The 12,986-nt window shown below is 45.7% G+C and overlaps 1 protein-coding gene across 1 annotated transcript in view; it reads right to left on the minus strand.

Annotated features, from left to right (window-relative positions):
- Positions 1-2,934: 2,934 nt before the first annotated feature.
- The window catches only part of LOC142570572 (ecdysone oxidase-like), a 34,866-nt gene continuing 24,814 nt past the window's right edge, over positions 2,935-12,986 (minus strand). The window contains exon 4 of the mRNA XM_075678944.1: positions 2,935-3,079. Coding sequence (XP_075535059.1) covers positions 2,935-3,079 — 145 coding nt within the window. The remainder of the gene's footprint in view (positions 3,080-12,986) is intronic.

Below are 12,986 nucleotides of genomic sequence, written 5' to 3' on the forward strand. Positions count from 1 at the left end.
ACTTTTAGGCAAAAAGAGTGCAAGAAGCAGACATAAGAACTCCATTTTTTTCCATAATTCCCCATATGGGGGGGGGGGAATGACCTTTTCTTTTTGCTTAGAAAATGTCTACGCCTAGCCACAGCAGCTCCCTCATGCAGACTCCGCAAGCCAAGAGGCCATGAAGACAAATGCAGGTAAGAGGCAAGAAGCAATAGCACCGGTATTCACATTCATGGATTGTCTTTATTTTTCTTACATTTACCTAGCCAGCTCACCTGGAACAGCCACCTTGACTGCGGGTGTGTCACCCTAGTCGCCAAGGAAGCATTTGAGGGAAAGTGACAGGCAATGTCAACAGCCACTTCTCCATGTAAACGATACTCTTTTTCTCGGATGACTCCTACGCCTCGCCACGCCAGCTCATCTGTGTAGACTCCACGAACAAAGATGCCGCGGAGGCAAGTGCAGGTCAGAGGCAAGAAGCAGTGGCACTGGTGTTGACATTGACCCAATGTCTTTTTTTTTCTTACGCTGAGGCAGCGGACACACCTCGAACAGCCACCTTGGCTGCAGGTGTGTCAGCAGATTCCTGTTGTACATATGCTCATAATAAACTTAGGTAAACTTGAACTTGATAATAAACTTGAAGGCGAATGGGGCATTGATGCATTGCTTTTTTGAACATTTAGTGTACACGTATAATCTTCTCTTTTTCATATATAGAAAAATTCACATCGCAATTAAAATCATTTGTTCCATTTCTGCAAATGCAACATGTGCTACATAATGCCCATTAATCACAGTAATCTCCTTTTTTGTTTTAAACACTCCATTACCATAACAAGCTCTAAATATAGCATTTGTTGCCAAACTGATGCCACATATGTGCAGCCAGTCGTATCACGCTTCTCCATTTTTTTACCATAGGATCCCTTATGTAATATATTCCGTAATTTTACTCAGTTCCTAGTCTAGAGCGCGCTAAAGTAAATGCACATTCATATCATTACAACTGATTGCATTTGTTTACGAATAGCTGATGCTTGAAAGGAGCTTGAGAAGCGAGGCTATTCAAGAGCGCAGCACGTATCTACGTTAAGGACGAATCCTACCGGGAAAGTAGTTCTGAATGACGAGAATAGCAACCCTGAAAATAGGGGACATTACTGGAGTCTTGCTGGAACAGCAGCGCAGGCCATAAGACGGGAGCCCACGTAGGTGACGTCGCGGAGATGGCTGACCGCGACAAATGGTCTCTATTGTTTACCGAGAATCACGTTTGAAGTTTATTTCTCGAGTCCATGTTGGAGTTATTTGTTTAAGAAATATTACAGCACCAGCTCAGAGAGTGTATAAAGAAGTCGCAGGGGAACCTCCTATAAATAGGTGATTCGAGTATTAATGCATAGAAACCAAGCTGTAATATGAAGTGAAGACATGTTAGCGATGCTGACAATGAATATTGGGTACATTCATTATTTCAAACAAAAGAATTAGGTACATACAGTCATGGCATTACTAAGGTCAAAGCGCAAGAAATTGAACAAGCAGAAAAGCACAGACAGCATAACGTCAATAATCAACTTGGCATGACGCACAGCACTCAATTATTAGCCTAAAATATGAGCTAGCTAATAAAAAAATAAAACTCCGAACTCGCATGCTGACAGTTTATTGGGTAACTCCAATGAGTCGCTGAATTCCCGAAGACATTTCTTGTTGTGCGTGGAAGCTGAAGGGACATTGGGCTCACTAAGGTGACTGTTTGGGCACGTGTTGCGTGACTGTTCGGGCAAATTATGGCCCCATTTGGCGATAATTTCATTTTAGGGAGTGCATAACGCTAAACGCCGCCATGAATGCTCAGTGACTTTGGCGTTGCACTGCTAAGCATGAGGCCGCGGGATTAAATCCCAGCCACGGCCGCCGCATTTTTATGGGGGGTCGAAATGCAAGAACACCCGTGTACCGGGAAGTGCGTGAACGTTAAAGAACCTCCGGTGGTCGAAGTTAACCCGGAGTCGCCCACTGTAGCGTGTTAGCGTGTCTCGAAATGAGATCATGGTTTGGGCGCGTAAGCCTCAGAATGTAAAGAAAGAACTCTATATTGCTATGCATATAAACAGAGTTGTAAGCTTGCAGTAATTATTACTTACAGCAAGCAAAGGCAATCCTCTGACATAGGCAACACTTTTGTAGGGCCGTCTACAAAACCCCAGTGTTTCACGTACGTCTGATCGAGATGTGGGTCTTTATAGCGGGCAACATCTCGATCTTTCTAGATTAACGTCCGGAAAGAAGCAATGCACCAGGTATCTGCAGCACGCCAAAGCGACTACGAGCACAGAAAGGCTCTACTGTAAAAAAATATGATATACGCACTATGTGGTGAGCGGACACACTTTAGGTAGTGTGACCAATGGCATCATGCTCCGCATGTTTTACAGGAATAACTGATTAGCGGTACGGTAGTATGTCAGAGGTTTGTGATTGGAATCCACATCTATGCAGGTTCCCCAGTGACAAGTTAGCGTCTTCAGTGAACCCTTTATTATGGGTTAGGATAATGGATATTGGTGCTCTAAAAACGCAGAAGAGATTCGACGACTTCGGGAACAAACTAGCAGCCATGGCCACCGGTGATACGAGGAAGAAGATTGCACAAGACTGCATAACTTCGAGGGTTAGCGGAAGCTTGAACGCGCCCTGAAAAGTGGTTTACATACAATACTGTATCAATTATAACTCGATATTTGCGAAAAGCAGCTAACAAGTTTAACCCCTCCACTGTCGATGATGGTTGTATAAGGGTTGTAACGGCGGTATAATGCGGCTAGCGCGGTGCACTTGTGGAGCGCAGTATAATATCGAGGAATCTACTGTAGGTCGTGACATGAGCTTTTATTTAAAGGCAGCATACCAATTCTTAATTATTGAATTGTTTATTTGTTTTTAATCTTGAACTGGGTTGTCTTCAATAATCATGGCGGCTGCTCGGTGTCCCATCATCATAAGTGGCGCATTAAGGTTTCCTGCCGGAAGGTAAGGCATTGATGATGCATCCACAACCCGCAGTTTTTTAACTCCGCCAAGGACCCTGCGAAAAGTATGCAATGGCACAGGGTTAGAACCGGCACATTTAGAATTTAATCTGGGAAGTTGCGTCACACTAAACAGAAATGTATCCCACCTACATCACCCCCCTTCTGTTAGGAAGGAAAACGCTTCTTAGCGGATATACGCGAATTGAAGAGGAACTTATTTATTTAATTACCGTTGGGGCCCCTATAGCGCGAATAAAGCAAGTGGGTACAATGTTAATAATTTGGACAGTAGCAGTAATAAAAACAATACAATGCATTTTACAAGCACAACAGGACTAATGCAACATGGATGTAGTTTGTTGCATACCAGATTTGAAGCAAGCACCACTTCACTAAGCAACAATGTATCTAATAGCGCCAACAAAGTATGGAAGACGATTCCAATGCAAAAGTGTAATGGAAGTAAATTAGACACGATAACTTTTAGTGTTTTAAATGCGATACCGTCTGTGTGATTCAACGACTTGAAATCCATGTCCATGTCGAAATCCATGTCCTTCGTCGTTCAGCTATTCCGTAACACCCTTGCGAAATACGACCGAATTTATTGGGACGGGCATGGGCGTGTTTACTGGAACACTGTTCCGAAGTACCTGCAAGTTCATGAACATAGCTAGTTGTGAAAATGGAACCGCACACATTGTCGTAATTCTAGAGCTCGTTATACGTTAATTTGGGGCCCTATAACGTAAAACTGTTTCAACTTGTTTTTATTCCAATCTCCTGGCGTCTAATTAGCGTAAACGCCGACGCAAGCATCGGGCGCTCACCCGCAGGGTTGTCGGAACAGACCAATCAAACGCTCTCCTCGTTCATAGGAGGTCACTTTCGTTTGCTTGGAAAAGGAATAACACTGCCTACACTCAGCGGCTTGTGTTATCTAATTGGCTCACAAGAAGCGAGGAGCCCGCTGAAGTGGAGAGGGATTCGATAGGGCTGAGGCACTGCACTGAAAATCGATAACCGGATGAAGAAGGCGGTGCCGGCGTCTGCGATTAGTCCGCTTTCCCATACTTAGCTTGCAGTAGCTCGTCGACAATCGCGGTGGCATGCAACGGAGGCTTAAGAATGACGCTAAAACGCATCCTCCGCAAAGAGTTGGCAGAACGAGGTCGTAAACGTACCGAAAGTGTTTGAAAACGTTACACGGCCGCGCATAAAATTTTATTACACGCAAATAAACCCATGCTCTCCGACAGGTGCCAGTAACCACTGCCTGAGCGACCGGCGGCAGCCACCTTTTATTCCTTTCGGAACGGGGCCGCCCGCGGCTATACAGAAGAAAATTTAGTTTTGTTCGGCATATTAATGCATCTTTATCGCGTAAACGTCACTTTGACGCGGTGTAGGCGGAGCCCAAAAACTTTTGACCAATAGCCGAGGGCTAATGGCGAAGGGGCGTCGAATCAGAAATAACAATTTTTTTCTTTTGTTCGGTCAAATCATGCATAATCCGTGTGTACATGTTATACCAGATGGGGAGCTATCGCGGTTTTCACGACGTCGCGTGACAGACAGGTGAAATGGTGGTGGTCCACAAACGTTTTTGACCAATCGCGGAGGGCTGATTGCAGAATTGGAATAGAAAAGTTTTGAATAGTTTTACGTTATTTTATGAAATTGTGAACTCGGATTCTTCACTTTCTTTATTTAATGCATACTGCTATGCAGCCTTGCATGTAAGGTAGTAGCAGGGTCTAAGACAACTATGAGAGGGGTTTCAAACATGCTTAAAAATTTCTGCTGATAATAGATGCGAAATATTGTGATCGAAGAATGAAGGCGATACAAACATTTTCCTGCAAGTCATGTGAGTCCTAACAATTCGCATACATAAACGTATTAATAATTTTGAGCAAACACGGTATTGTTTAAAGATTACTGCCAGCCTCTGATTAGAGGCCTTAAGCAAGAGTGGTTATATACATGACGAACAATACATTGAGTACAAGGTGCGAAGCGTGTGCAAAATGAAATAGCACTGAATTTGAAAATGTGAACAGCGTGTCATTTTCCAAAACGTAGCATTTAGCGCCAAGAACGCAAAACCAATCCAGAAGAAAATGCAAACTGCTCTTAGCGCTAAGCTGACGAACACTTCAGAGACAGAAAAAAATAGAGGAATATATGTACACAAAGCGTGGCAAACGATTTCAGAACATACATCCTATCAGACAAACATAATGTTGTAGTGTGTATAAAAATATGTAGCAGTGGCAGACGCATCAGAAAGCACGTGCGTTCAATTACGTGGAAGAACAGGCCAAGAAGAAAATGAAGAAAGGCAAAAAGGAAAGGAGGGCAGTGATGTACCCCGCCCATTTATAAAATTTCTTTAAGCAGTTCTAAAAATAATTGAATGGTGTCGCAGGCAGCCACCGCAGCAGGAAGTACATTCCATTCCGTAATGGTTCGGGGGTAAAATTATTAGTACAAAGCTCTTTGCACAAAAAATTCATTAGCATGAAAAACACCGGCATCTATATTTCAGTTTTCTCGCTCAAGGAGTGGGTAAATATAACTACTTATTTTTCAGATAATCATATTACTTCAACTGTTACTAACGTCATGATCAGGTAGTGTATACCGCTCTGCAGTAGCCTCTGGAAAATAACGAGTACTTAAATGCATCAGTTATCATAATCGGACCTATATATATTCTCTTAAGTGTCTGCTATGTTTTCGTCTAATGGTTCTGGTGCCAGAGAACGATAGGGATCCATGGCTACTTGCGTTTACTTGAATGTTTAAAAGCTGGACTAGTAACTTGAGGCATAGAAGCATAGCACAACTGTTTATTGTGAAAAGACGTGCTCGCGCAAAAGGCCATTCGCGGTGTCGATAGTTGTTGCATATATTTAGTATACTAACTCTACAGGAAAAGCTAGCCGAAATAAGCGGCAAGCGCGAAGGTGCCGCAATGTGTCTACGACTCATTTTTGTAGCGTTAAGAATGTTCAAGATATTATGCAAGAACAAATATTCGCATTTAGTATGTCCGTATGGACAATGTTTGAAGTTGATTCCGCAGATTTTTCAGAAAGATCGGGTGACTAAATTTATTAAATTTCCATGTAATGTTTCTGTGCCTGAAAACGTGCGTTTGCAGGTGTCTGAACTATACTCGCGGACATCTTTCTGTGTCTATGAAGGGAACGCGACGGGCGCGTGGCTGCTGCACATGTATTGCCAAGCCGAGTAGCCAGGCAGCTTTTGGTAGTGATTTTGGCTGCTCGGAAGAGAGGCTGAATCGACAGAACTTCCACGTGCGACGGTTTCGCGTTTCCCCAGACGTGGAAGGAAAAATCTAAGGCATAGCATGGTTAGCCTTGGTAACCTTGATTGCAAGTCCAGGTTAGTCTGGTTGTCTAGCTATGTTTACGGCGTTTAGCCAGTCGTTCAGCGCGCTGTTCGTCTGTTTCCTGGGCGATTCGTTTCCTCTTCATCTGTTTCCGATGTTGATTCTACGCCTACTCCTGCTTATCATAATTGTCGCCGTGCATACTACCGCCTTAACTGTGGTTGCGGCGCACGCGAGCTCTCGTTTTCAATCCTACGACATGTTACTAGGCATGCGACGCAGGTGGCGAAGCGAGCGGAGGTGAGCGCAACGACGAAGAATGCGCAGTGACGTCATACCAAATGGCGGCGGCGGAGAGGCGCGGCGCTGCTCAGTGGCGGAACACCTGTGGCTCGGTGCTACTAGTGGCGCATGTGCAGCAGGGACTAGGCAGCGAGAGAGAGAGAAATATCCGCGGCGAGGCGCACGTTGTGACGTCATGTGCCTCCCCGGAGCACCGTCACGGCGAAATCGCAAGTTCGCGGCCAGTAACGCTTTCACTTTAACAGTCGCCAAATAAATAAACCTTTACACTAATGGTATCTTCGACTGGTCCCCTCCATCCCTCGAAGCAGAGTCGGGCAGATCCGGCGTTCCTCGAACTCGGACGTAAAAGACATTCGCGGAAGCCGAACGTGTGACTCGCTCTCGGAGTAGAAAATCACAGATGTGAAACCACGTGACCACTGTCAACCTTAGATGTTTCGCCGATCCAAAAATCCAGGTGCTGCCGGGAAAACCGGCGGACGCGCCATTGGACGAGTGCTCGTCGAGATGCCAGCATGAACGGCCTAAGTTGCCGCGACTGCTCGTACGACAGCGCTTCAGAACGCTCGAAGACGAAGAACCAGCCGAACGCACGGCGCGCATCCTCTTTCTACCAGCCGAATGCAACGCCGATTTTACCTGCTGCTGATAAGGTGTTTACATTTCCTCTTCCCCAGCCTAAACAAACGTAGATATAAACGCCTGACTCTTTCGAAAAGTGCCATCACTTGCGCGCGCTTTGCCTCTGTATAGCTTTGCCTTCATAGCCACAGAAAGTTTTCCGCGAGTATAGATGGGGACAACATACTGAGGGAGAGTCGGGGTCGTTTTGATGCGCGCCTCGTCTGGACTGAGTCTCGTCGGCCGCAGCTGCGCGTCTGCAAACGGTAGCAACATCGCGGCGCCCTTGCGGTCTCACACTTCGCTGCATGGCGGTGTGGGAAACATTTCCAAAATAAGCCGAAGTTGAGTGCTATCTCATACAGTCCTTCCGTGGAGGCTACTTTTGTTGGTCCGCTATGATTCAAGTCACAATCTATGTCAGGAAGACTATAACTTCCCGCAAGAACGAGTTCCTGTGTGTGTTTAAGATGACTTTGCATATATTCGGTTAAGTCTTGTAATCCACCTACTCCTGAGTCGTGTACACAATACAGTGTTCCAGCCTTAGCAAACATGTTAGCCTTTGTGATCTTACACTAAGGTGCCTCGGCGCCTTCGAATTGCGCTTGTCCTGTCGCTCAGAACGGCATGTTCTTTCCGCGTGCGCTGTCGTGCTGAAAAATATTTTAATGTAATGGCGATATCTTTCAGTTTCGTGGCGGAGTGAATGGCTCGGAGTTTCGTGCTCAATAAAGAGAACCTTACGGCAACATTCCCGCATTTCTCTGCCATGAAGACAGCTAACTCGTGTGCCGTTTCAGTTCGTATCTGGGAAACTACATAATCTGGAGCTTCAGAAGCTACATTAGGCAGCTTCTCTTCTGCCTCATTCCAAACTTCCCCACGGGAAGCAAGAAAGTCATAGCGAAAAAAAGTTCTCGAGGTGCATTCTGTCCTCAAACGTAATCTGCATGCATAAAAGCGTTGCATCTTCTTTTTCTGCTGAGGTTATCAGCCAGCTGCAGTATATCTTCTAATTATGGTTGACCGCCATAAGCTGCGCGGCCAGGTTTCAACAGCAGCAAGTCGATAAGTCGTCCCGCCTACTGCTGTCCTAATTGATGTCTAAATCTTTAGATTTCCTCCACCGAGGTGGCTTTGTGGCTTTAGCGCTGTGCCGGTAAGCCCAAGCCCGCAGGGTCAAATCGCCGCCGCGGCCACCGTATATCAATGGGCGCGAAATGGGCGCGAAATGAAAAACGCCCATGTACCGGGCAATGGGTAAATATTCCAGAAACCCAGGAGGCGGAAATTCTGAAGTACCCCCAATACGGAGTGTATCATATTCATAACGTAGCTCTGCCACGTAAAAACACCAAAACATAAAAAAAACAATGTTCTGACGCATCAGCTCACTAGGGAGACGACAGTGAGGGGGGATGAGCTCCGGCAGGGGCAAGATCTGATCCGCAGGCACGAAAACGAGAGGTGTCCTTGGAATAACTAGGCTTATTAACTTGGCATTTAGGTTTATACTCTACACATATCAAATATAAAACATAACCGTCGTCGGCGGCCTGCCTGACTGGCCTGGTCTCCCGTGGTGAAGTGGCGCCTTGTGCTGCTGCCTCATTGCTCCCTTCTAAACTATTCAGACCTTTCCTCAAACGAGTTTCTGCAGCGTTCAAGGTAGTCGCGGACCGGCGGGAGGCGCAGGCTTTTCCACCAACGGCCTTCTTCGACCAATCAGGCAGGGCGATAGGATCCAATAAGGATCAGAGTTTAAGCAGCCAAAAATGGTCACGCATACAGGATCAATTTGCCCATAACTAATCAATTTTTGACCCCCGATACAGCCGAGCGTGAGAAGAGGACGCGACACGTGCACGAAGTGACTGTCAGGTGGGGTGGCGTCGGCCGGGTGGCGTCGGCGGTGATTTTCGCACAAAGGCTTCCCCCGCATTGAGAAACCCACAACATTTGCGGAAAGAAAGAAAAGGGGCACGCGGTATGCTCATTTCCTGACAATATGAAGGCTGATTAAAGACAGAATAAAGAATGAAAAATCATTGACAGTGATAGTTAGTGAATGATAACGTTGTCATAGATATTAGTAGAGGTTAATAATGACTTGCAATCCCTAATAATGTCTTGTAATGGCAACTAATGAATCCATAATGACCAATATGACTAATTACGGCTTCCTATGACCACAATTGATTAGATGTGGCTAGAAATGTATAGTAAAGAGTAGCGACGACTAAAATGACTACTAGTGACTTGCAATGACGCCTAATGACTATGATATGGCGAACATGCCTAACGACGGCTTGTAATAACCACAATTGATTACAAATGACTAAAAATGCTTACTAGTGAGCAGTAATGACTAATAATGACTGAAATGATTTGTAATGACCAGTAATGACTATGAAATTACCATTATATCTAACGAGAACTTATAACGACTACAATTGATTAGAAATGACTAATATGCTTAGTAGTGAGCATTAATGAAAAATAATGACTGAAATGACTTGTAATGAATAGTAATGACGAATATGTCTCACGACGAATTGTAACGACAATTGATTAGAAATGACTAAAATGCTTACTAATGAGGCAAATGATAAGAGGATGAAAACTAAGCTTTCGCCATTCACCTCTTCAGAGAGATCTTAGGAGAACCTACAATTTTTTTTTCTTTGAATCGCGCTGCTCACCCGTAATGATGTGTTAAAACTTCTGTTATTTGTTTTCACGTCACCTCGTCTCCCCTGCCGATTGCTCTCCAATGGTCAACATGATTCGAGCTCCAATCAGACGCTGTTGAAGATCCCGTCGCCTTAACAACTCGTGGCAGCGGTGGGGCATGGATCTTCGAGCCTCCTGTACCAAGTCGCAGCTCTGTGCAGCATTTGCGATGGTCTACGACGGATTCTTGGTTGTAAGGCAGTGAGTGTGGGACTTCTCTGCTAACTTGTGCCATGTTTTGTTGAAATGTTAGAATAGAACGGGTAATTTGAGCTATTGTTGACCCCTAGTTAGGTTCCAGCATGGTAGTTGTGTACAGCAGAGAGAGAGAAGCACTGAAAGCAGTCATGAATTCGAAATCTTTCTATAAACATGAGTCGTTGGAGCTGGCGAAGAAGTTGTATCTGGATGTAACTGACGCACTCCAAAACCAAAGTTGATTAAGGCTATTCTAGTTCTGGATGCTGATGATGATGAGCTTACGGAATGCCTGGAGAACATTAAAGTGAGGAAGGCTGCAAAAAGTGAGGCAGAAGAGCGTGAACAACGTGAACGTAGAGAACAGAAAGAACGTGAAGAAGGGGAACGTAAAGAACAGAAAGACCATGAGTAAATGGGAACAAGCAGTTGCAGCAACTCGAGCTAGAAAAGGAACGCGTTGGAACAGCAGGACATAGGGGCGAAGTATACAATGTAGGAGACCGCGTATCGTTTAACATGACATAGCTAATGCTGCCCGATAAACTCGGAGACAACATTGGTTTGTTCTTGTATAAGTTCTAGCGGACGTGCGAGAAGCGCTTTCCCGCGAAGTGTAGCCACACTGTCTGCTAAAGCTCTTTCCGGACGAGGCAATGGACCTAATCGCTCGCTTAAGCAGAGAGAAAGCTGAGGATTATGATAAGATAAGGTCCAGTTTGCTGAGAAAGTATAGGCTCTCAGCGGAAGTGTTCTGTCGGATGTTCTGTGAAATGTGAAATGCTAGGAATTAGTTTTAAAAAATAAAATTATGGGGTTTACGTGCCAAAACCACTTTCTGAATATGAGGCACGCCGTAGTGGAGGACTCCGGAAATTTCGACCACCTGGGGTTCTTTAACGCGCACCTAAACCTAAGTACACGGTTGTTTTCGCATTTCGCCCCCATCGAGATGCAGCCGCCGTGGCCGGGATTCGATCCCGCGACCTTGTGCTCAGCAGCCCAACACCATAGCCACTGAGCAACCACGGCGGGTCTAGGAATGAGTTCTATGCAGAACATGCACATAAGCTTATGTCAAACAAATGGGAATGGCTCATGGAATAAAAAGACTTAGTGATCACACGAAGATTGTTCAGTGCTTTGTACTTGAACAATTTTATGACCGGTTGCATGAGAACCTGAGGCACTGGGTTCATGATAGCCAGAAGTTTTCACGGCAGCCAGAGCCGCTGAACTAGCTAAGGAACTTGGGACGCGTCAGGCTAGGGAAGTCAGCCAGGGTCGAAAAGGAGATCTCAATTTCAGGTTTGGCAGGCCGAAGCTAGGACCTCAAAACAGAAAGGACAAGTGTATGATTGAAGTTACTTCAAGATGTAATAGTTCCGGCTCGGAAGGGACTCCTTAAGTTCAGGCAAGGCAGCAAAAGAAATTAGAAGCAAGGAAACCCTTTCATTGCGATAACTGTTAGTACTAGCCAGTGCACGTTTCTGCGTAACGTAACAAGCCAAATGCACTGTTTTTGTCGTTTGGTTGCGATAACGATAACATGAAGCTGCTTGAATCGTGCTGCATGCCTCCTCGGCTACTATGAACGTGGTTCACAGCTTTCATGTGGGACCTGAGATGTGCACGGGGTAATGCACCTGCATGAAGCATGCCTTAGTAGCTCACAGAGCTTGTCTTCCGTTCACAGAGGTATCTATTAAATGACTTTTCAGCGTACTTGAGACGGAAGTTGCCTTATTGTCTGCGCTTTCTCCGCAGCGCCCTTACCTGCTCCTAAAAGGGTGGGACCAGATTCTGCGCGAGAAAGGGCTATTATTCGGGGAGGTTAGAGGGATGGCACTAACGAGATCGAAAGCTCGTCAGGTAGCTGCAAAAGCAGTTGCGGAGACGGGACTAACTGAGCTGGACGGCTCTTCAGGACCTCAGAATTTGACCAACTGGTCGTGTCTCAGGCTTGTCGGTAACATATATTGCGCTTGTCGTACAGAAGTTCTTGGGCTGGTCATTTACGTGTAAGTAAAACTAAGGATTGAGTATTGGAGGAGTATTATTGGACGCGTTGTCTCCGAGACGTAGCGCAATTTGCAAGTACTTGCGACACATGCCAGGGGGAGGGGGGACTAATAGTCGACACGGTAGGCCTACTCCTAGTACCAACATCGGAATACCTTCATATTTTCACAGTGATTTGCGCCGCTACTAAGTTTTCGGAAGCTGTCCCACTTAAAGAACTTAGTTGGGTGGAAATAGTTAAGGCGGTCCTCTCGCTATTCGCGCGAGCTAGTTTTCCGCCGAAGTGCAGTCCGACCAAGGCACCGTGCTTACTGGTGCCCTATAACCACGACCTTTCTAGAACAATGTGGGGTAAGGCTCATTCATGGCGAATTGCACCATCCGCAGTTCAATTCCGTAGAGAAGCTACACTCTATTATTGCGCGAACATTAAGGGCGTTACGCTTCGAAAGGAAGATAGACTGCTACCTGCTACAATGTTTGCGTCGAGGACTGCGTCGCTGCGGCAACCGGTTTTCCGCCAGCCGAGCTCGTATACGACAGCGTGCTGCGATTGCCTCTGCGAATTGCTCCGCGAATCACGGAAAGGGCGCGGGGAAGACCCTGTTGCGGGTCGAGTGTGTACTCAAGTTACTTCTACGATTAAGGAACACGCCAAGGTTGTTAGAAGAGGCCCTCTCTACTAGTGTACCAACTAGTTATCGAGTTGGGGGCAA

The sequence above is a fragment of the Dermacentor variabilis genome, chromosome 2, assembly GCF_050947875.1.
Source record: "Dermacentor variabilis isolate Ectoservices chromosome 2, ASM5094787v1, whole genome shotgun sequence".
NCBI lineage: Eukaryota > Metazoa > Arthropoda > Arachnida > Ixodida > Ixodidae > Dermacentor > Dermacentor variabilis.